General features: G+C 39.9%; 1 protein-coding gene across 2 annotated transcripts in view; it reads right to left on the bottom strand.

The window, feature by feature from the left end:
* The window catches only part of Brinp1 (BMP/retinoic acid inducible neural specific 1), a 190,417-nt gene that overhangs the window by 51,767 nt on the left and 113,705 nt on the right, over nt 1–24,945 (bottom strand). For both annotated transcript variants that reach the window (XM_010602913.2, XM_010602914.3), the window contains exons 3-5: nt 21,803–21,993; nt 12,118–12,287; nt 8,919–9,024 (exon numbers count right to left, since the gene is read on the bottom strand). In XM_010602913.2, the coding sequence (XP_010601215.1) occupies nt 8,919–9,024; nt 12,118–12,287; nt 21,803–21,993 (467 nt within the window). The remainder of the gene's footprint in view (nt 1–8,918; nt 9,025–12,117; nt 12,288–21,802; nt 21,994–24,945) is intronic.

Consider the following 24,945-nt stretch of genomic DNA (forward strand, 5'->3'; position numbering starts at 1 on the left):
ATATATATATATATATATACACATATATAATCACTTGATATCAGCCAGGCCCATATGCCACAGAGGCTGCAAAGATAAATAAACCAAATGTTTTGTAAACAACATATTGATAGAGGTGGTACAAATAATACTTAGTGCTTTTAATGCTTAATCCAAGCCAGACATAATGTATATTCTCACATGCTGCAATAACTGGTCCAAGCTCACTTAGCAGGCAGAGGGTAGCTGCAGTCTTTCTCAATCCTGAATATTTTCTTGAAACACTGGATCTTTTTGCATAGGGAGACAATGACAAAGGCTATAGTGAAAATGGACATCAGAGGGCTTCTCTGCCAAGGTCGCATTTAGAGGATACAATTCCATCACCCCTGCTTAGATGACACAGCATCTGATGCCCCCTTGATGGATGCTGACTCTACGACAGCACGGTGATCCCCAGGGAGAGGCCATTAGGTTGAACTGAATTCTGTACGTCCTGGGATAGTTGGGGTAAGAGTTCAGAGAAAACGTAGCTCACTAGGGGCTGCTTAGTCTGTGTATTCATTTACCATTTTACTCATTCAGCAAATGTTTTTTGAGCAATATTTATCAACCAGGCTCTCTATGCTAAAAAGAGATGGTTCCTCACATGAGGAATTTGTTACTATAAGAGTCATTAGTTGTAGGGTGGTCATACTGTTATGTGGCAAGTTCTAGGTAAGAAGATGGGCAGGGCAACTAGGAGCCTGGAGAGTAGAGGCTATAAAAGATATTGGAGGAGAGATGGAAATTAGGAACTGGAGAGAAGATGTGCACATATAGAGAGTAATAAATAAATTAAATTGAAATGTTTAAAAAATGGACTCCTATAGAAGAATTCCATAGGCCTGGAGCACGGCTATGAGTAGAGGTTGGATAATGGAAAAAGATGAAAACAAGTAGATAAGCAAGATTTAGATTGGGGCTAAGTATAAACTTTATATCAAATCTCCACAGACGGTATGATGGGTTTTCAAAAGGGAAGCCGCAGCGTTTGATTTGGCTTTAAGAAGATCGCAGTGGCTGCTCTGGTGGGATGGGTAAGGGTCACTGAGGTCAGCATGAAGAAAGCTGGTTGGGGAATCATCGTAGTGATCCAGGGAAGGGAGAAAAGACGACAAGGAGGCTAAACCAAGGCAGAGATGGTGATAAAACAACTCTGGGCAGGGGCTATTTGTGTTGAGCACTGAAAGATGAACCAAACTCAATGAGAAAGAGAGGACATGTCATTTAAGGGATGGACATACTCTAGGGGCATAAGTTATACATGGCGAAACCTACCCTGGAATGAACGGAGGTTTCAAACAGGACCACAGGGCTGGATGGGGGAACAGATGCCAAGAAGAAGAGAAGAAAAGAAGAGGAGAAGGAGGGACAGAAGGAACAGGAATGACTTGAAACCAAGAAATGAACTGGACTATTTGAACGTGAAGATAAGAAGGTGGCTCTCAAAACTACAGTCTCTGGTGACCTCGTCTGAGGTTCTGGCTAATGGTGGGCAGCAGCTCCTCTCACTGCCCACTTTTAATCATCTTCACTCTTCTCTCATGTATCTTTCGCTTCTGCATGTGTAATGAGCCAATAACCTTGCTCATTTTTTTCACTAAGAAAAACAGTGTATGGCATTGAATCTAAGTATGCCATCTATACTAGAGCATACTATTATTTTCTGTACAATAAGAAAATAATACCTTGCCAATTAAACTATGACCCACCATAAACTTTAAGAAGCATTGTAATTTCAGAGTTACTAAAATCTGAAAAGCTATGCAACTTAAATCTACAACAATTCATCAAGAAGTCCAACAATATGCCGCTATTACCATATCTGTGAATTTTATCAACCTCCGATCAATCTTTTCTCCTTTTCCTCTCTTAACAATGGATAAGTCCTCCTACCTAAGACAAACGACTCCAGCTATATGAAAGACCCCATTAACTCTTATATACCCAAGGCTCGTCCGAGAATCAACTCTTTTGTTTGCAGTATCAGTTTTCTTTCGCTACAGAATTCCCATAGTCACATATGAGTTTTGTTTCTATGCTTTAAAAGAAGAAAATAAGTCACTTGGTTCTGTATCACCTTATGCAGTTATGAGTGTAACTATAATACTCCTCTGAACAGTTTGCTTTTGAATTCATTCATTCTACTCAGGATGACACCCCATAATTGCATTAGAACATCTCTTGTTAAGGTCACCAATGACTTTCATATTTCTCAGTCTCATACTCAGTTTTCAGCCTTCATGTTAATCACCCAATCAGTGGCATTTCATATAGTTGACCAAATTCCTTACTTGATTTCCAGAATACTATACCTCTTGGATATCTTCCTACCTCATAAGTCATTTCTGATTTTCTTTTTCTTGTGTCTTATTATAATACTTTCATCCCAACCTATCTGTATTAAATTACTTATGGCACAAAAACTGTATTCCTTCATTTTTCTACCTATACTCTCTCTGTTAAGGTAACCCTGTCCAATTCAGTATCATTAAATAGTATTTATATGCTAATTGATATTTCCATTTCTCTCTTCTGGACTTTCAAATACCCACCTGACATCATTTGCATATTTAATCGGCTTCTCCTCTTTCGGTTCCTCCTATCCCAACAAAACCAGCCCCTCCCAGAGTTTTAACATAACAATTAAGTGTGAATTTCACCATTGCAATAGCTTAGACCAAAACTTGAGGTCACCCTTGACTTCTCTCTGTTTCATAAGCATTTTCCACTCCCTTGCCAAATAATGTCTGTCCTGTCTTCTGCATGAGTATTCATCAACTTAATTACTCTTACCATCTTCATTGCAACTATCATGGGCTAAGCCATGGTTTCTTTCACCTTGATAAACACAACAGCCTTCTAACTGGATGGAGTCCACGTAAATTGTCCTTGATAGTCATCTCTACTCAATAACCTTTGTGACCCATTTAAAACCTAAGTCAGGATAAGTTACTTCTTTGCCCACATTTCCATTGGCTTCTTATTTCATCTAGAATAGAATCTAATCTGAATTTGTACCATGCTCTATGCATTTCTATGTGGCCCATTCCCTCATTGTCTTTCTGTGTGCAAAGAAATATCTCTTTGTTTACTTGTTGAGTGTCTGCTCCTGCTATATCCAAATATATAAGCTCCAAAATGAACCTATTCACTGCTTTCTGTCCCTTTTCTGAAGCGATATTTGACATATACTTGATGCTCAATTAATACTGCTAAACAAATGAGTTAATACAAAAAATAAATCTCCAGATTTTCACAGATTTCAGAAAAATATTCCTGCTGCATCTTTTTCCACATCAGTGAACTACTGAAGCAGAGCTCTGCTCTCTGTATCCTTCACCAGATGGATAGTAGATTAAATTACATGACAATGTCAGTGAAACACACAATGGGCTTCTTGGAGAGAGAAGTATAAAAATAAGAAGTTATCATTATGCCATTAGTGTTATTACCACTAGTTCAGCTGTTGCTGCTATGACTACTAATAGCCTCTGATCATTTCCATGGACCTTTCTCTCTCATTGGTAATCTCCTTCTCCATTTTCTTCCTTTTTTGCTGTTTTTCTATTTTGCCCTACTTTTGCCATTTCAATGAACATTTTGCGAGACACCACAGGGTGAAGGTCACTGGGTCCCTTTCATAACATTCTCAATACACCAAAATAAACCACTGCAAAAACTCCCCTCCCAGCTTCATTAGAAGGAATATGGGGAAGAAGAGAGGACAAGACAGCAGCAGCGTCTTGAGAAGAAGGAGCCCTAAGGCCGGGTGTCCAAATTAAAACTTCTGCTCAATCCCACATCAAACAACTTCTCTAAAACCCAATGTCTTCACTTGCAAAACAGGGGTGCTACTAATGCCTCATTCCTGGAAATCATAGGAGGATTAAAAATGTACTAAATTAAAACACATACACATATATAATTCACAATGAATAAAATAAATTTACATAGCTAAATACAAACCAAATAAAAATGAACTGAAACAGATTTTTGCACATAGGGAAGCACCGAATACACGGTGCCTGCTACTCTGTCCATGCAGTCTGCCCTCTGGCTGGACTGGACTCACTCCTCTTCCTAACCTCTCTTCTTCACCATGTTTTCTCATGTCGGAGGAGGTCACAATGGAGAATATTATTAAATAAGTGTTTCACCATTGTATACGACACAGAAATGCGAACACATACATGTTATGTGTACGCTCTGAATTTTCTAAGTGACCACATCCATGTGAGGTGACCACGACTGAGAAACAGAATGTGCCCATGTGCTCCAGAACTCCTCTTCTCTCATCCTCCTTGCACCTCTTTCCCATTTATCTCCCCAGAAGTCAACACTCTCTCGAACTTCTAAAGCTATGATTAAATTGACGAGTTATTATTTAAGACTTTTGAGCTGCCTGGGACCAGAACCACACAGCACATGTTCTTTTACTCTGTGCTAAATTTGTGAGGTTCCTCCAAATTGTCACACGAAAGAGTGTTTGTTCTTTGTCATTTCTGCCCGGTAGCTCAGCATGTGAATGGATGACAACTTATCCATTTTTACTGATAGGGAGACATTTTGAGGGTTTCTACTTTGGGCTGATCTAGATAAAGTTGCGATGAATATTCATGTGGTTTTGGTGAACTTGAACACATTTCTGTTTGCTTATCTTCAGGATTTGGAACAGTGGGGCTAGCATGCAAGGACTTAGGCAGTTTTTAGGAAACATAATCAAGTTTATAACTGTTTCTGTTTCCATGAGGAATATACATACGTACATATATATAAATAAATAATTCCCACTTTCACAATGTAACTCCTTAATTTTTTCAGTGTTTTCATTTTTCACACTGATTACTATGATACCATATTTAGTTGTGGCTTAATGTACATTTTTTCTGAAGCCTAGAAAAGTTGAGTACTTTCTCAAGTGTTTATTTGGCATTTTAACATTCTTGTTTGTAAAGTACCTATTCTTTCTATTTTTCTACTCTCTCTTTTTATCTCTAAACAGGCTAGCTACCTTTTTCTTACTGATTTAAGTTCATTAAATATTCGACAGAACAGTTTCTGGTCAAGACACTTGCATTACAAACAATTTCTTCTGCTATGTGTCTTCCATTTTCAGCCTATTAATAGTCTATTTTGATAAAAATTAATTTTCATGAAGTCCAAACTTAAGTGTTTTTACTTCTAACCGAATAAATATCAACCTCCTCGAAAGTCACTGGATATTCTTCTGAATTACATTTAAGAAGCTTATTTATTTTTACCTTTCACTTGAACAATATGACTGACTCTCAGATATGCTCTTCCTATGCCTCCTGCACCTGGGGAGATGGAATGAATTACTCTTCTTTGTGAATTCCCGTAATGCCATGAGCTGCTTTCATGATCTATGTTATGTTATGTATCACTCTGAATCACAGACATCTACCTGCTTATCCTTTATTACAACCCCGCATTCCATTCGCTAAATTATGTAAATTCTTCATGATCTTTTTATTACATCCAATCCAGTGTCCTTCCTACACACCTCTGGAATTGGTCTATTTGCTTACACTCTAACTGCCACCTTCATGGTCTGTATGTGTGACATTTCATCCTGAGAACTCCATGGCCCCTTCGCTGATCCCAGCCTCTATTCCAAAATACTGTCTTAGTGCTACTTCTTCTTTAAAATCCTTCCATGAAGTCCACTGCTCTTAAATTAATGTTCTGCTCATTACTGTGCAGCACAGGCATCTGAGGATTTGAAGGATTATCTTGTTTTTTTCACCACCGATGCCTCTGTTTTAATCTCATAAGACTTTAATTTCCTGGAATGCCCCTTCATAAAGACTCTTCTGTCTACCTCTGTATCTGCGCTCCACCCTCCTATGCAACCCTAGTATCCTTTATTATAGGAAACTTTTTTGACTTCCTAGTAAGTTAAATCCTCGTACAATCTGGTGCTCTACAACCCTCATATATTTTCAGTATAAAAATTCATTACATTTATTGTTTGTTTGAATCCCATCTTCTGTAGAATAGAGTGCACATTTCCATGGGGCAGAAACCCTGTCCGTCTTGTTCACCACTTTATCATTTTGCCTATCTCATTACTAAGATGGATTCTTAAAAGATATTTGTTGAATTCATCTGATTTGTGCTCATCCGCCCTAGGTTTGGTATTGGATTTGGCGCAGAGTCTCAAGAAAGACCTGATGATTCGTCATTTTTATAAAATCCTAGGATCAGCACAGGAAAACCACTTACTTCAATTACTCAACCCAACTGAATAATGCTTAAGTAATCTCTATCATATCCCTGCCACACACTACCTACTTGTAATTCTCAGAAAACAGACAGCCACTGCATCCTTCAGCAGGTCATTCCAGGACGGGGCATGGATGTGCATCAGAAAGGTCTATTTTACAGCTGAGGATGTGGTTCAGGTGTAGAGCTTTTGTCTAGCATGTGCAAGGTCCTGAGTTCAATCCCTAGCACTGCCAAAAACAGGGGAAGAGAAAGGTCTGTTTGATACTGAGTTAAAAGCTGGGATTCTCGTAACTCCTCTTACACTAAAAGGAGCTTGGTCCATTTTATCCATATTAATGAAGTTACACTATCTTTCATGCCAGACAGCACTTCATCTTTTGTACTTCAAGTTAACTGTCTTTTACAACTTATCATAGGACAGCTCCCTCCTGACACCACAGGAGGCTCTCAACTTCCTTCTTAAAGTGCGATGCTTGAACACAGACCCAGTCCTCCCCGTGTGCTGTGGCCAATCTAAAGCAGAAGAATAGGGCTGCCACCTTCTTTCAGTGAATAGTACGCTTGAGGTAACATAAGAAACAGCAGATCTGAGTTTTAGAAAGGACAGATGCTTATGAAATAACTGCTTTGGGGGAAAGAGATTCAAAATGAGATATAAAACTCAAGATACATTTAGAAAGAGAAAACAGGAAGACAAAAAGTGAGGTATCTATAGACAGTATGCTTCAGTACCTTGAGAGAAAGTCAACCTCGAAATTTTCCTAAAACCTGCACAACTTCCTTGGTACTAACATCCTGCTGATCCTATTAAGTTCATTCTAAATATAACTCACAAGCATCCCTGCCTTCACCACTGCAGCCAGGAAGTGAAACACCCACAGGCACCACATTGCCTGGTTTCAAAGCCTGGCTCACTTCACAAAGTTGCTCTGGGCACCACGAGAAGTACCACGTCAAAAATCCTGGGAAACCCAAGACAGATTTGCTTTCTCATTCGTTTTGTTAACAGGGAAGCATTTCATCCACCCTTTACACTAAAGAGAAGTTTTTTGTTTTTGTTTTTGTTTTTTTTTTTTTATCCTTCCCCCATGCATTTTAGGTTCTGCTGTGTTGTCTGTTTTTCACTCTGAACCACTACCTTAGCCTGAATATCCCGAGAGATTCTCCTTCAGGGCTGCCAAGTGACCCTACCATGTGCTTCCAGCAATGTTTCCCAATCATCTTTTCTAATGGGTACATGAATAAAATACTCGCCAAAGAATCAGGGCATAAATGTCATATTAGTCTGTGCTTCACTCTACCTGACAATTTCAACCCAACCTCCTCCCACTGACATTCAGAATCACCTTTATCGTCTACCTTTTGAGAAGGTCACATTTTTAGTCTGCTCAAAGTTAAAGCGCGTCATATTTCTCTGATTATAAAGTTAAGACAACATCTTTCTAGGAAAGTCAGAAACAGAACTAGAAGCCTAAAATAAATCGCATACAACCTAACCATGCAGAAGTAACCTCTTTTAACATCTTGGTATGTTTTCTTGCAGCTTTATTTTTACTTCTCCATTTATTTTTGTAAAGATCATGCTACACAGTCAATCATAAATCTTCTTTGTCAACATCAAAACATTTTCAGTTATTCTAGAAAATTCTTTATCAATGGCATTTCAGTACCTGCTTAATATGTTGTATGAATGCAACATAAATCACTTAGCCTTTTTTTCTGAAACATTAAGATGTTTCCTTTTTTTACAATTTATATATCATTTTTCTTAAAACAATACCATTTGTTCTGAAATTCTCCGTTTTTTCTTGCAATCTCCCCTCTTTCATATGCTGTGACTTGCAAAGGGTTAATTACTATTTTAAAGTGTGTTTTCTTTAAGGTAATAAAGACATCTTGAGAGCCTAACACAAACTTGACACCAAATAAATACAATAACTTACAAATATCAACAAATTAATCTATATTATTACATATAGCTGAGAATGTCACTGTAGCTCCTAGCCAGTAATGAGCATTACCACTTGTAAACTCTTCATAGAGCATGCAGGTGTACGTGTCTGTTATTTAAGACAATATACGATTAGGGCTGGGGGTTTAGCTCAGTGGGTCCGCTGCCTGCCTTGCAAGCACAAGGGCCCAAGTTTGATCCCCAGTACAAAAAAAAAAAAAATGGACTATACCTGATTAGAAAATAAGAAGAAAGAGAAATTACAGAGAATAAAAAATTCTATGAAGTGTTCTATATTTCTTAGGATCAAATAATACCTGCCAAAATGCATTGGAAATCAAATACAGTAATGCAGAAAATTCAGATGATATGATATGAAACTTTAATATATATTAGGTCTGGGGCATCTATAAATAATACTGTTTAGACATTTTCATCAAAATAATCAGATAAAGCCTACATTTCCATATTTGCAATCTGAAAACTAATTGATAACCATGAATTTAATGTCCCATATATGTAAAATTTAAACAAAATCACGTCATAACTGTCTAATACCCACGTGTGTAGTTTTCATTGGATTTTCTGTTCTTCACCTTCTTTATTCTCCCTCCAAACCCCTCCTCATCCTCTCCTTACACTGTATCTGTGCTGCACCCCTCCCTGGGCCCCACCTTCTCTACCGACTTCCTACCTTGAAGGTGCAGTTTGCTCTCCGTGCTTTGCAGAAGGACGGAACTCACAGAGTCCAGATTGTCATAGCTGTTACAGCCCAGTGGCCCAGTGCGTGTCTCTGTGACCTGGAGTAGGCATCAAATGAAACAAGTGTAAGATAGGTGCTCCCAACTAGGGCAGACCCCAAAGAATTATTCCCCAGCAGAGCGGGGTCTTTTTTCTGTGTATGTAGATGCTGCCTGGATGCTTTGCCCATGCCTGAGACAATGCCTGAGTGTCAAAAATTAGACTGATGGGCAGCTCAGTCAGGCACACAGACTGGAGCTGCACACCCGGTGCCTGTCTCTGGTTCTTACTCCACAAGTCACTGTGGGTATTCTAAGAACTAACAGTGTGATGTAGTACCATATATTTCAAAAGCATGAGCTTTGCAATCAGAAAAAGAAGATCAGTTTTAAGTCATAGTTGGACCATTTATTTCCTGTGCATTATAAAGAACTTCTTTAACTTCCTAAATTTTTTGCAAACCCAAGCTAGTGTCTTTGAGGGAGGTCATGAGTCAGAAATGATGAGTATAAATGCCTGGTACAAGAAGAGTGTCAAAAGTGGGCATTCAATTACGAAATGTCTCCATAAACTGTAATGAGTACACGTGCATTATCATCAGGCAAGAACAATAACATCACCCCCATTTTCCAAGAGACGTTTCAGTAATAAACAATGACTGTCACTGCTGCAGTCTTCCAAGACTTGAGGTGGTGAACAACAGAAGAACAGCTATTTAAGAAGTATCCTTGAAATAACACTGGGTTAGCATAAAAAGAGGCCTCTCCATCCCTTTGCTTCGAAGGTTTTGGCACTGTTTTGATGCTTGCACCCAGCTTGAAAGAGGCATTCTCCCATGTAAGGAATCAGAGCCTCACAGGGCTCTTCTGCCTCTTCCACCTTTTAAGTCTTGCACTGTTAACTTTCCCTTTGTGAACCTCACCTTCACATTCTATAAAATGTTAGAAATGCTCTTATTCACCCAGCCAGGTAAGGAGATCATATTTTAATGTGTTTAACCCTAGGGATATAAAAAATGCATTGTGAATGATCAAGTTTTATTTTATTGTGTTTTACAGATAATGCAGGGTTTTTTTGTACAGAATAATAACAGGTTATTATTGAGTGAGAGTTAAAACTACCAATTTATCTTACTAAAGATACATGTACTGAGCAGAAAGGGAAACAGGCAAAATTCCCCATGTGCATCTGTGGCTGGCCTTCAACAAACCTGGCCATAAGAAAAATTCTAGTGCGTTGGATCTTCAGACAGTAGTAAGAAATGTAAAGAAAACTCCAAGGGCCAAATTGAGTGTGAAAAGCAGTGTTAGTGTAAGAATGGTTTCTTGAGAGGTCTCTGCACAATTTGTCTGAGAAATTCCTCCTAAGGAAGCAGACTGCACTATCGGGATGCACAAAAGAGGATTATCTTCTGAAAGAGCTTCAATATCTCAGTTTTGCATCCTGTCCAGCGGGGAGAGAACAATTTGGTGATAATGAAAACCAGGTCTTTGCTGCTCCCTAACTCCAATGGCTGCATAAAGATCCACCTAACGCTGAGCTCCCTAACAACAACATAATTCCCCAAATACAGGCCATTCTCCTAGGATGAGCTGGTCCTTTGTTTGTCAGTCTGATTTATTTCTCTGCTTACTACTCTTCTACTAACAACTCTCCCTCCCACACAGTTCTCTTTTCATGGTCAATTTCTGACTCATTTGCCTGAGTCTCCTTTGACCTTCCATGAGCTCTTCTTCCTTAAAGACATCTCAGGGAGTCTTAATGTAAGAATAGGTCTGCATTTTCTTCAGGATACTGAGAAGCAAAATGAAGATGTAATCTAGTTTCAGAAAATTTGAGATGGAAAAGATGCACACTGAACCTCTCAAGAGGAAGACTCCTTTATTTCAAGAATGTCCTCCCGCATACTTCTTACAGAAGCAGTCTGTATTCATACTTAAAAAATTGAATCTTTTTAAAACTCCTGGGCACTAAGGCATTTACTTGAAAGTCCAGAGCTGCTGTATCCACAATGACTATTTAAATTTTAAATAACTAAACAAATTTACATATTTACTTTCTCAGTAGCCACAAACATCATCAAGTGCTCAATAACCCTAAGTGAAAATCAGCTGCTATCTTGGCCAGCACAGATGTGGGCATGTGCTTCATCCTAAAAGGTTCTTTTGGCCAGTGTTGGTAGCGACAAGCTTGTTTCAGCAAATAACAGTACACTGTTATGCCTGTTCTTATAAATAAAGTTTTATTTGAACACAGTCATGTCCATTTGTGTCCTTGCTGCTTTTGTTCTAAACACTCTATACAGTCAAATAGTAGAGTCTACTAGAGTTAAGTAGTAATAACTGTGGTCATCATAGCTGCAAAGGCTAAAATATTTATTATCTGGTACTTTATAGAAACTGTTTGTTGACCCTTGGTTTAGAGTAGAGATTAAGTCATTGTTAACATATTCTCTAGCTGTGTAACCTTAAACAAAAGGTTTCAACAGTGGGCCTCTGTTTTACAAATGATAAGGTCCAGAGTTGATCTATCCAATGTGGTAAAACAGAGGATGAGAAAAAAATAACAGAAGAAAGACATGTTTAAAAAATGACTTATGTAGCCAGGTGTGGGGGCACACACCTGTAATCCCAGCACTCGGGAGGCTGAGGTAGGAGGATTGCTGTGAGTTCGAGACCAGACTGGGCTACACAGTGAGTTCTAGGCCAGTCTGAACTACATAGTGAGACACTGCCTCAAAAAACAAAACAAAAATAAAATTACTTATGTAGGCATGGCCAATCTGATTCTTGCTAGCAATGTGTTCTCAGGAAAATAACTTGCCCATTAGAAGCCTGTTACTTCAACTAGAAAGGAAACTGGAGAGTTATCCACACAGGACAAATATTGAGGAGTGAATGAGAGGACTCTTGATAATGTCGCCAAGACCAAAGTCCGAGTTCTCCATTCAATCAGTGCATTCAGACATCCTAACAGTAATGTTCATGGTACTGCAAGGTATGTGACAATATCTGTCAGGAAGACAGGTGTCACCACGAGCTGCATGGATACGAGGCCAGGCGCTGTGTCTGCCCATCTACTCTCAGAGTATCTGTGTTGCCGCGTTTGTGTCTTGAGAACCTGAAGCCCAAGCCCCTCCCTCAATCTGTTACCTTGATTGCTCCAGTTGATATCTGGATCTCATGAAGCCTCCTCATGGTGCCATCACGATCAACAAAGTAGGAGGACGCAAGCTGGTGCAGAGCTTCCACACTTTGCGTGGCATTCCCTGACTTCCTGTCGAGGTGACTTTTGTCCATGTACATGGTCAATGCCTCCTCTCCTGCATGGGATAAGACAAATGATAAAGAAGATTAACTGAGTCTCAGTGTGCGCCGAGAAGAGGTACCGAGATACGGGCAATGACAATTGTACTGAATCTCCAACTAAAATTGTCCAAATTTCCTTCTGCCTCAAAAATCAAGGTCACAGTGAAAAAGAAACCATCCAGAGGTGTCTGTGAACACCAAGCTCCAAGTTCAGGGTCAGGACCACTGAAAAACCCTCAGTCACTAAGTCCATCTCTGGCTAAAACACTTCATCTTCGTCACCAGCCTCCTCCTGCACAGTGCAACCCACTTTTCCTCATCTGAAGAGTTCAGTCTTCTCTCTAAAATGATGCATCTGGCATAGGTATTCTTTCCTCCTGCCTTTTCCCCATTTCTTCATCATAATTCAGTTCTTCCTTTTCCTTTTCTCCACTCGTCCAGACAGACAAATGAACGGAGGCATGTATAGATAGGATGGCGAAATTCAGAGGCAGAGAGAAATTACGACTAGAGAAAGCTATGTCCCTTTATAGTGAAGGAAAAATAAGTTTTCATCTCTGTTAAGGTAGGTTTTGTCCATATTAACCATGATTTTGCTCCTTGCATGAAGCACAGTGCTTGGCACAGGGTGAATATTGACTAAAGAGTTAACTCGTATTACTTTTTCACTCATCCGGTACATTTTAAACTTCCTTTTCATATACCAGGCACTAGGCTTCCGCAAGTACAAGACAGCAGAGGTGTCATCATGGGATGTGAGGGTGAAGGGTGATCACAAAGTTAAGTATAGGAAGGGAATATAAAAAGATAGCTATATGTGCATGGATGATAGATAGGTAGGTAGATAGATAGATAGATAGATAGATGTATATTTGGTTTAATTGAGAGTGAAATGGTTATAGAAATATACATATGTTCTTTATCCAGTCTCCAACTGATGGGAAAATGGGCTTTTCCAAGTTTTAGCTATTACAAACTGTGCTGCTATAAACATAGGTACGCATATATCACTGTGATATGATTCTTTTAATTCTTTTGGAAAGATACCCGGCAGAAGGATGTCTGGTTCAAATGGAACCTCTAGTCCCAGCTCTTTGAGGTATCTCCATATTGATTTCCATAGTGGTTGCACCAGTCTGCACTCCCACCAACAATGGAGAAGGGTACATTTCTCTCCACAACCCCACCAACATTTATTATTGGTTGATTTCTTGATAGCAGCCATTCTTTGTGGGGTGAGGTGGAATCTCAGTGTTGTTTTCATCTGCATCTCTCAAATGACCAGTGATGTGCAACATTTTTTCATATATTTAATTGCTGCTTTTACTTCTTTGTCTGAGAAATATCTGTTCATTTCAGATGCCCATTTTTAAATTGGGTCTTTATATTTGGGGGGGGCTGATTGTTTTGAGTTCTTTATATATTCTAGATAAGAGTCCTTTGTCTGAGGAGCAGCTGATAAAAAAATTTTCCGCCATTGTAGGCTGTCTTTTAGTTCTGTTGATGGTTTCTTTTGTAATGCAGAAGCGTTTTAATAAGATGAGATCCCACTTGTTGATACTTTTTGCTAGTTCCTGTGCTACTGATGATTTGTTCATAAAGTCTTTTCCTTTGACAGTGTCTTCAAGAGTTCTGCCTAATTTATCTTCCAGAAAATTTAGTGATTCATTTTAATATTTAGATCTTTAATGCACTTGGATTTTAGTTTAGTGCATGGTGAAAGATAAGGGTCTAATTTTAATCTTTGGCAAGTTGAAATCCAGTTTTTCCAACAGCATTTATTAAAGAGGCTGTCTTTCCTCTAGTGAGGATGGTTGGCTCCTTTGTCAAAGATGAGGTAGCTGAGTACATCTGCAGTTGTTTCTGTATCTTCCAATCTATTCCACTGATCCTCAGGTGTGTTTCTTTGCCAGTACTAGGCTGTTTTTATCACAGTGGCTTTGTAGTATAGTTTCAAATTGGGAATTGTTATATGCACTGCCACGTCTCTATTACCTAGTATGGCTTTTGCTATTCTAGGTCTCTTCTGGTTCCAAATGAATTTTGGGATTCTTTTTTCTAGTTCTGTGAAATATAGTGTTGGAATTTCAATTGGCATTGCATTGAATCTGTATAGCAGTTTTGGTAGTATGGCCATTTTCACTATGTTGATTCTTCCTACCCAGTAGCTTGGGATATCTTTCTATTTTCTTTTATTCTCTTTGATCTCTTTTTTCAGAGGGCTGTAGTTTTCAATGTAGAGGTCTTTTGCTTCTTTCATTAGACTGATTCCTAGATACTTCATTTTTTTGGATGCTATTGTGAGAGGAATCATTTCCATAATTTCTCTCTCAGTGAGTCTGTTATTTGTGTACAAGAAGGCTTTTGATTTTTGAGTGTTTACCTTGTATCCAGATACTCTGATGAAAGTGTCAATTAAGTCTAGAAGTCTTTTGGTGGAATTTTTTGGGTCTTCAATGTAGAGTATCATATCGTCAGCAAATAATGACAGTTTAACTTCTTCCTTTCCTACCTTTATTGCTTTAATTTCTTTCTCTTGTCTAATTGCTGTGGCTAATGTTTCCACATCCATATTGAAGAGATGTGGTGATAATGGGCATCCTTGTCTTGTTCCTGATTTTAACATGAGCCTTTTCAGTTTTTGGCCATTTAATATGATGCTGGCTGTTGGTTTTTCATAGATAGCCTTTATTCAGTTGAGATATAGACTACGTATTCCAATTTTTTGCAGGGTTTTAATCGTGAATGGGTGTTGAATTTTGTCAAATGCTTTTTCTACATCTATCAAGAGGGTCATATGGGAAAAAATGAGAACCAAGACCTGTCATGTAAAGGTACAAGATCCCAATGATGAATGTAACTGTACTGTATACCTAAAAAGTACTAATAAAGTCAATGAGAAAATAAATATACATATGAATATAATAGTAAAAATTTAGAGATTTTCCTTCATGAAATTTTCTTTGGCAAGGTATGCATCAACTACTAACATAATTCAGGTATGGTAAATATTACTTTAGATAACAAAATATCTCATTAGAACATTGGAAAGGAAGTTCTGGATAAGTCCTTTAGAAATGCTTGACTGAAAATAATGGAAACAGCTTTTGTAAATGGGGAAAGGAAGGAGGACTGAACAGAGGGGAGGGCAAAGGGCCAAAAAATAAGAACTAAGATATGTTATGTAGAGGTAGAAACTCCCCCATGATGGATGTGATCATTACGTACTGCAATCATGCACTAATCAAAATAAATTTTAAAAATTTAAAAAAATATTTGATCACTGTTCTCCTGCCTTCACTCTGCATTGATCTTGTGAACTCAGACATGGTTATTAAATTTTTTGTTCCTTGGTTTATTTATTAGTTATAATGAAGAAAAAAGCACCTAATACCATGAGGGTATTGAGAAGAATAAATTCACGAATACATGTGAAGTCTTTAGAATAATGTCTGGTTCACTGTAGCATTTGCAAATTTATTATTAGGAGGGCAAGGGTATAGTTCAGTGGTGAAGACTGTGCTTAGTGTACTTGAGTTCCTTGGTTTCATTCTCAGAAAGAAATGGCAGGAAAGAATGAAGAAAGGAAAGCAGAAAGGGAAGGAGGAAAAAAGGAAATTGCTTATTAGTAGTAATTACAGGCAGAGATGACTGTGGAGTTAGTCTGCCTTGAACTAAACTAGCTGAGTTAACATCTCTATGCCTCAGTGTTTTATGTAGATATTGGGAATAGAAATTACACTTACCTCAAAGATGGTTTAAGGATTAAATTAGTTAATTACATAAGATACTTGAACCCTACCTTGTATATAGAAAACATTACACAAGTCTTAACGATCATTATTTTGATAATTGCAAATTATTAATTATATGATATTTAGCCTTAAATGTAATTAATTTATACAATAAAAAATTGAGAGAACAAAAATTCTCAGTGCTTCCTGAGACACAAATCCTGGTCTCTAGGATAATGGGAATCTCTTCAGAATACTGATGACTTGTTGAACCGCAAAAGCACAGTTCTCATAAGGAATTCCATCCTGTCCCTGCCCTAAATATCTGACTTTTGAAATTCCATATGGCTTTATGGCCCATTTTAATGTCACTTTCTCTTAGTAGCCCCTCCTTGGATCCTGGCATACCTCCTACACATTTCTTGCAACCTGCTCAGGCATTGATCCCAGGAGAGCTTTCTTCAGCCACATGCTCACCCCCAGAGAGAAACAATGGCTTCCCTTCATCATTCCTTTATTTGCTCATGGTATTCAGCTCAGCAAACATGCACTGAGCATTTCTTGTACCCTGGGTGCTTTGACAAGCACTGGGGTGACAGATGAATGAGACACTGAGATGTGACATAAATGTGACCACACATCAAGATTTAATAAACCAGGCATGGTGGCACACACTTGAAATCTCAGCACTTCAGAGGCTAAGTAAGACAGGAGGATCACTGTAAGTTCAAGGCCAGCCTGGGCTACACAGTCCAAGATCAGCCTGAACTACATAGCAAGACCTTGTCTTAAAAAAAAGATTTATCATAAAAGATGTAACGTCTCTCCTTAATAGTTTATTCCACTGATTGCATATTGAAAAGATAACGTTTTAGTTATATTATGGTAAATGAAATATATTATTAAATTGATTTCCCCCTTTTCTGTTCCAAAATGTGTCTGTAAAAACATTTATAGTGGTATATATGGTGTATACATTCTACTTCTATTGACTGATTGTGGTTGGAGAAGAAAAGTGTAAAGAGATCTTTTCAAAATATCAGATGGACAGTGAAAGAGAAAGAATTTCAGAGTGGGGTGCAGATCAGGGAAAGGCTGCCCATATCTGTGTGGATAATGCGGACCATAAAGTCTCTCCAGGCACATCTCCCACCGCTCTCTGGGTGCACTCTGTGCTTTACCGATGTTCCCCATCTCCTCTCACTCTTGGGACTCTGCTACTTTATTTTTTTCTTGCTAACTATTACACATCCCTCTGGTGCCACCCAACACAGAATCTCCTCCAAAGGTCCTTCCCTCTGTCCTGCACTCCTTTTTCGAACTCAGTTAATGACCCTCGCCATGGGTGCCCACAGTTGCCTTTAATTTTCCAGTGCATCTCTTGTCATGTTTTCTGCTGATTTCTGATTCTGTCTCTTCCACTAATGCAGAAACACTGTGAACTCAAAGAGCACACCTGGTTCTTTTATCACTCTCTTGTCATTGCCTATCAAGCTCAATATGGGCATGTAATATATGCTTAATAAATAACCAAGGGCTTATAGCTGAATAAGTGGGCATAGAGGTAGTCCCTAGATACCATGCTTATTGAGTGATATGGCTACCTCATCAACAAGATGGAAACCTCCCAGCAAGAAAATTTATTACCATCCAAATTCATCTCTAGGTTCCATGTAGGTAGACCTGACTTGAGCTCAAGCAAGACACTCAAGTTTGCATTTTCACATGAAGCCTTCACCACACTGCAACAGGATGTGATGTTCTGTCCTTTGGACCCAAAAGTACTCAAAATAGATCTGCCTTAGAAATGGCTTTATATCCCATTACACTTTGGGTTCAAGAAACAAAATGCAGTAGGGAAAAGGAACTTGGACAGTAATTTATCTTTCTAATGTTCCCAGTGCTTTGCCTGGAGTTTGATGAAATGCAGATGTTCAGATAAGTGGAGGGATAGATGGATGGAAGGGTGGACCGATGACTGAAAGGAGAGGAGCACTGATGGCCGGAGAAGTAAAGGATTATGTGAATACACCAGAAGCTTGAGCCATAAGGCAGAGGAAATAAATATTCCAAGTGCCAGCTCAGGCTCTCTTAGGGCCTGTGAAACAGAAGCTGAAACAAGCCCTGCTCCCCCTGGACTGAGAGCTAGCAGAAGCAAACCTTAGATCAAGAGGGGTTAATGCACTTCTCGCTGCATTATTAAGACTTAATTGCATGTTTATTAAGAGAATGTTCTGTTTCGAGTTGCTTTCCCACTTGGGCATTCCTGCAAATTGCCTCTCACCCTACATAGGTCTTCCCTCCATCTTCCGGTCCTCTAGGGGGCTTTGTGGCATTTTCTCTCAGAGGACTCAGACACAGCGTAAGGGGAAAGAGGTGGGAGCTGATCCTTTTACCTTGGAGTCTCAGATGGTGGGGGTGAGAGTATCTAGATTTTAAGACCACAGGTTACCCCGTCCTATCCTTCTGAGGCCCTGTAGTTTTATTTTGAGCCTTCCTCTAGCCAAGGGGAGATCTCCACAAACTCCATGTGAGGAGAAATGAACAGACCCACAAACAGAAAAATAGGCAAAAAGAAGTCTTCATGTTACAAAGGAAATCTATGCAGTACACACACATTCACATCAAAGCTTATATATACATAGACATGCATAGCTTGCATTCAGATGTATGTGTGCAATGTGAATGTTTTCATGCCACTGTGCGCATTAGCTCCGATCCAAACATAGGTAGCATTTCTGCACACCTCTCTAGGCAGGCAGCCATGTACTCTCTCTCATGCATGCAGGATTAGTCATGTATGTCACACAGACACTCAGCCCGAGGTGTTTCCTTTGGCCCAAAATATGACATTTGGAGGGTCTAACCAAAATTGTTAACTTTGGTTTCCTATGTGTACTTCTAGATGCAGTTTGTCTCTTCACCACCCTCCATAAAGAGAACACTCATGTCACGTATTTTTTAGTTTAATGGATGTCACCAAAAATTTCGAAAGTGCATGAGAATGTTTTAGTTGTTGGTTTTCCCACTAAATCCACTCCCTAATTTCCACTCCCAGTACTTCCTATCCCTTCTGCCCAAACAACCAAGTACATTTACTTTCCCTATTTGTGACAGTTTACAGGTCATGTTGTTTTCTTATTATGCCTTTATGAACGTACATGACAGCTCCCAGAGTTTGTAAAAGCCTTTCTTCTCAACCAGTACAGTGTCAGAAAAAAATTATACTGAATAACATTGTCTGTCCTTTTTAAAATATAGATGAGGAAGCTGCTATCCACACAGAGAAGTGGATTTTTGAACGCCTTGCACTATCTAGTGAGTTCAAGGGTATGGCTTTAATCCTGTTTCCTCCAGTTCCTTAGAACCACTGTATAATAAAATTCATAGCAAGAATAATGACATTAATGACCATAATGATAACAATTTTTTAGGTATCAGAATGTTTATCACTTTTCACACATTATTTTGGTCCTCACAGTGTGCATTAAGGTAGGACTATGACTATTTATAAAAGAGGAAGTGGAGGCTCAGAAAATTGAGTTTCTTGCCAAAGTGACACTCGGCTACTGAGAAACAGGAGGCAGGAAAGGAAAACTGATGATCAAAGGCCAGAGCATGCCCCCCCAGCTCACTAACTTCCCAGTCATCCCCGCAGAGCATCAAGTGGCCCTTACAAGGTATTTTCTCCATGAATGCAAGAGTGAAATGATGAAGTGAGAAGGACTTCACACAGTTTCTGGCACACGGCGTTCCATCAATAGTGAATCTCTTCCTCCTCCCTCCCTCCACTTGGCCGTGGTGAGGGCTGAGCAAACATTCGGGTCCTGCTGTCCAACACTGGCTTTCAATCCAAACCTTTACATATTTCAAAATGTCGTGTTGTAAAATCAGGAGAGGAACAAGGCTCTGTGAGTAATTTACCACCTTGCCTTGAAGAAATTAAAAAATATATTTCACTAAGCAAGAAAAATCTTTGTTACTTGGGATTTCCAGAGCACAATTTAATGGAAGAACTGAACTGGTTGCAACGATTGTTTTTTGTTGTTGTTGTTTTCCCCCATCAGTAAATGGGAGACATTCAAAGGAAAGAGTACAGTAGATGTCACACTCCCTGCAGAAATTAATTCACATTAAAGTAATGCAGAATTTATACTAATGAGTCAAATCTCAAAATCTGACTTAATTCATCCTGTAGCAACAGACAGTGAGTATTTGCTGATTGGTTGGTTGTTGGAGTCAGTGCATAGCGTTGAGTGAGCAAACTGGTTACAGAGAGAATCCATATTGGATGGAAAAATAATAATGCAAGCTTTGTGGCCAGAAAACTCTAAGCTGAAAATGTAGCTTTGCCATTTCTTAGTTATATGCCTTCTGAGTGCCAGAATTTTTATTTATAGTATGTCAGTAATATGATTTAATGTGCAGCTTTGAGGGGTACAACAACAGAGAACGCTTGCTTTGAGGTAAATACCCACTAAGTAGGGACTTTTCTTGGTTATGTCCCCCCAAAGCTTCATGCACTCATAGGTGTGGCTTTTGGGGTTTGACTAGGTTAACCAGGGTAAATTTCAGCCAGAGGAGGTGGGTTACCGGGGTGCATGGGCTGAAAGGAACTATCTCCCTCCCTTCATCTTTGATCTCTTTCTGCTTCTTGCCCATCAGTTTCTCCTCTTCCATGCCCCTCTGCCATGTCTGGCTGCCTTGCAACCAGCTACCTATGGACTGAAATCTCTACAAACTGTGATCCAGAACAAACCTTTCCTCCTTAGTGTTGAGGATGTGCAGTACTGTGTCTCTGAACAGAAAAGTAGCAAAGACGTAGCTAATATTATTCTGAGAGTGGAACGATTTTTCCAGTCAATATCTCTATCACATCCCCCACGTTACCAAATCATTTGTCACCCTCAAAATGCATACCATATGCTCAACCCAAAAATGCTGCCACTTTCCTTTACCTAGTCAGTTTCTCTTGAGCTAAACCGCCACTTCACTCCATCCTGCCTCTGACAATATAACAATCTCTTTACCTAGAGTGAGTCATAAGCAAATGGACTTTTAGCATCTTTGTGAGCAGGCAGCACTGTGTTGTACCACCCAGAAGGTTTTCTAAAAGTTCAGTGGACCTGATCAGGGTGAAAACTCTGATGCCAAAGGGATTATACTCCTTAATATCAAATGATTCCTGCAGCCAAGAACCATCAGCACATACGTGCCCTCATCTGTACCATTTTCCATTAATTTTATCCCTTTCATTCAGCCCCCTCTCCTCACTTGAAGATGGATTCAACCTGATGTGGAGGGATGGGTAAAATTGAGCAGGTTAAAGCAATTAGCCTACTTTCCAGTTAACCTGTTCTAAGCCCATATGAGACAACAAATAATAGCCAATTTGTAAGATGATATGCTCAAGTTAACAGTCCCTAAAGTAGACTTAAATGAGCAATGCAAGTCCCTGCACAATATCTGAAATTCATTTTCCCCCAGGTTAGACCAATATTCCAACAGAACTAAGACAATTACTGCAGTACACATGCCTAACAAATGGATCAAATTCCACGGATAAGCCATACTGCCACAATACTTCATTCTAAACTTAGAATTTCCCACAGCACTCAAGTATATGCTCAGCTGTGACTGGAAACGACCAATATGATGCAGCTTCTCTGGATAGATACGCTTTTGAGCGATGTCCAAAGTTATGGACACTAGGAAGAGTTTGCTGTCTGTAACCCACTCTCTCTTCCATTGCTGGAAGTCCTGACAGGGCCATGGCCCAGTGGCTGTGAACCTACCTCCCAGTGTGGCCGAGATGAGGAGATGGGTGCCGTACTTTTTGATGATGGTATCGATGAACTGCTGAGTGGTGGGTCTCCTGCCAAGCAGACGGATGCTCCTTTGAAACTCCGGCATGAGGGGCACTGGATGACGGACCAGATCTCTCCTCTCAATGGCTGTGTTCCTCACCTTCCAACGGGCAAACTCCCTAGACAGGAGAGATGAGCAACACTCCTCAACTCATCATTTCTGTCGCCGAGCCAAAGCCCACCCAACCATCCCATCCAGGGATTACTCTTCAGGTGCAAAAGTATCGATAATTACTTTTAATACTCATTAACACTGAAACATCGGAAACATGGGACTTGGGCTTTCAGTCCTCTTCTGACAACACATATTTATTGAGTAGTACTCCTATCACTAGGGTAGTGAACCCAAGAGACAAAGCTATGCTCAGAGTTGTTTGCAGAGCATCAGGTAGGGAGAGTCAGGAATCACTTTCTCTAGGTGTGAGTGCAGAGACGGAGCAAAATGAAGGGGAACGATAATCACTACTATCTCAAGATGATGATGGTGGCGATGTGGTAGTGATGGGGGTAACGGTAGTGGTGGTGGTGTGGATGGTGAGGACGATGGTACTGTGGATGGTGGTGGTGGTGGTGATGACAGTGGTGGTGAGGATGATGGTGCTGCTGCTGCTGACTGTCCTGATGAGGATTTTCATGATATTTCAGAGTCCACAAGAATAGTATGTCTTATTTCTCATCTATCAAACTAAACCTGTGACAGGGGATTATTACCCACTTCAGGTTCATTTCACAACAACGAGTGTCTCATTGGTCTCTACCTGCTTGTCCGTCTTTCTCACTAGACTGTGAATGACACTAGAGGGACTGAACCTTCTTAGATATCCCTGACTCACCCTGGTAAACAATTCAGTGCCTGTCACATGTCAGGATTTGCAATGTTTTATGGGTGAGTAAATAAACAAATGGAAGGAAGAAAGGAAAGAGGAAAGGGAGACAACTAGTCTCCCTTTAGTAGTCTCCTAGTAGTAGTCTCCTAGTCTCCTAGTCTCCTAGTCTCCTAGTCTCTTTAGTAGTCTCCTAGTCTCCTCTAGTAGTCAGGGAGAGAGGAAGGCAGGCTAAGAAGAATGAATCTAAGACAGTATCTAAAGCCTCCTGAGATCAATGCTAAGATACCTCAAAAATCAAATATCAAGTTCAAAGCTCCATTTAATTCTAAAGTATAACATGAATTCATGGAATACCTAGAGTGAAGGGGAAACAGCTATTCTGTGAAAATAAGACATATAAGGAAAATTTAATTGCTCCTTCAGTAACAAAACAGATGAAGAAGGAGGAGCACTGATCAAGTTTTGCCCACTTCTTGAAGATTATGTGATATAATATGGGGCAAAGCCCGTTCCTTCTCTGGACCTATATTTCTTTATCTGCAACACTTCAAGTAATACTATCTATTTTCTACTGCTGGCGCAGTGATCACACAAAAAAACAGAGTGTGAAAATACCTTTGGAAGCTGCAAGGCACTCATCTAATGTGAAATATTGTTTAATGCCTTCATTTCCTCCCAAGTTCCCAGGTATGCATGTGTAAATCATTAGAGGTGTACAGACGGAGAACATGGAGCATGCAAACTGAGGACAAGTGGACATTTATTGGGACTTGACTCGGGTTACTTGTGCTTAAATAAGAATCACTACTGATGCAGCTTCCCCGGAACAATCAGCTCTCCGACCTGCCTGAGTTACACACTCTCAATCCCTTGGGAAAAACAGACTAGCTGTAAGAGGGCTGTAAGGGCAGCTTAGATAAATTATGGGAACCAGAGTTTAATGAAAAGGTCTCTCTCTCCTGCCACAATATGGGAGAGACGAATGAAGAAAAGGACCACAGGGCAGGACAAAGCAGGACAGAGTGGGAATCAGACTGGGATATGTCCTGGTAATTCAGTGATTGAGTCTGGCCTCTGACTCGTAGGAAACTGGGTCTGAAAAAAAGCCTTAACGTTAGAATACAATATGTTTCTAAGCTTCAGAGCTTCTGTTCTGTGCCTGCATAAGGCATCTCAGAATTCAAATTCTAACAACACAGTACCTGAAACACCATGGATGCTTGAGTCAACAAGCTCCTAAAAGGCACCTATGAGCTAAAGACAGACACAACGCAGTCCCTGTCCTTACAAACCTCATGGTCTCCAAGTGAAGCCAAGGCATCTCTAGTTTATTGCAAATTAAGGACTACAGGACCCAGGGGGAGGAGCACGGATGTTGCAAGTCTCTAGGAAAAGCTCTCATGGACCTTGCATAGACAAATGGAACTTTAGTTTTAAAAAGGAGGAATGAACTCAATGAGAAAAAAAAGAGGAATGGTCAGGAGCAGGGTGGGTGAGAAAGAAAGTGCCTTATGGGGAAAGCAGGGCAGAAGAGAGTTATGAAGCAGAGGGACAGAAGGACGCAGGATGGAAGAGGAGGGTGAATGAGGTCTGGGAAGGGGCACTGAGAGCCAGCCAAGGGGTGCACACATCGGGCTTGTAGCCTAAGCCCCAGAGAGGCAGGGGCTCTGCATCTTGCTGGCAGTGAACAGACTATGAAAGTGATGGAATCTCACCTTCAGGATTCGGGGTGCTGGGACTTCTGTTGGGTACTCTTTTCCTCTCTCTCCCTCTCACTCTCTCGCTCTTTCACTGCCAGGCTGTGAGATGCTCCATGAGGCAATACACAGAGAGCATGGCAGGAAGGCCAATGGTTTCTGAGGACCCGAGGCCTCCAGAGGATGTGGGTCCCAACAGCCAACAGGTGCAAGAACTTGGAAACAGATCCTGCCCAGCTAAACCTTGGGTTGTCTGAAGCCGGGTAAGAAACCCGGCCATCAGTCACCCCAGTCTGAGACCCACAGCGACTGTGAGATAGTACTGCCATTTGGCAACTGAAGCTCCCAAATTGTGGAGCAACTTGTTACTCAGCTATCAGTGATCAGTAAGGGGAAATGAGAATCATCTAACATATCTGAAGAAACATAGTCTTTCCTTATTAGCTTATTCCTGAAATTTAAAGTTATATGCCCTTTTAATTCTAACTCTTTTTATAGTATAATCATCTTAACTATACATATATCAGTATGTGGGCAAATATATATA

This window comes from Fukomys damarensis, unplaced genomic scaffold, assembly GCF_012274545.1.
Source record: "Fukomys damarensis isolate Sample0158 unplaced genomic scaffold, DMR_v1.0_HiC HiC_scaffold_36, whole genome shotgun sequence".
Classification (NCBI taxonomy): Eukaryota; Metazoa; Chordata; class Mammalia; order Rodentia; family Bathyergidae; genus Fukomys; species Fukomys damarensis.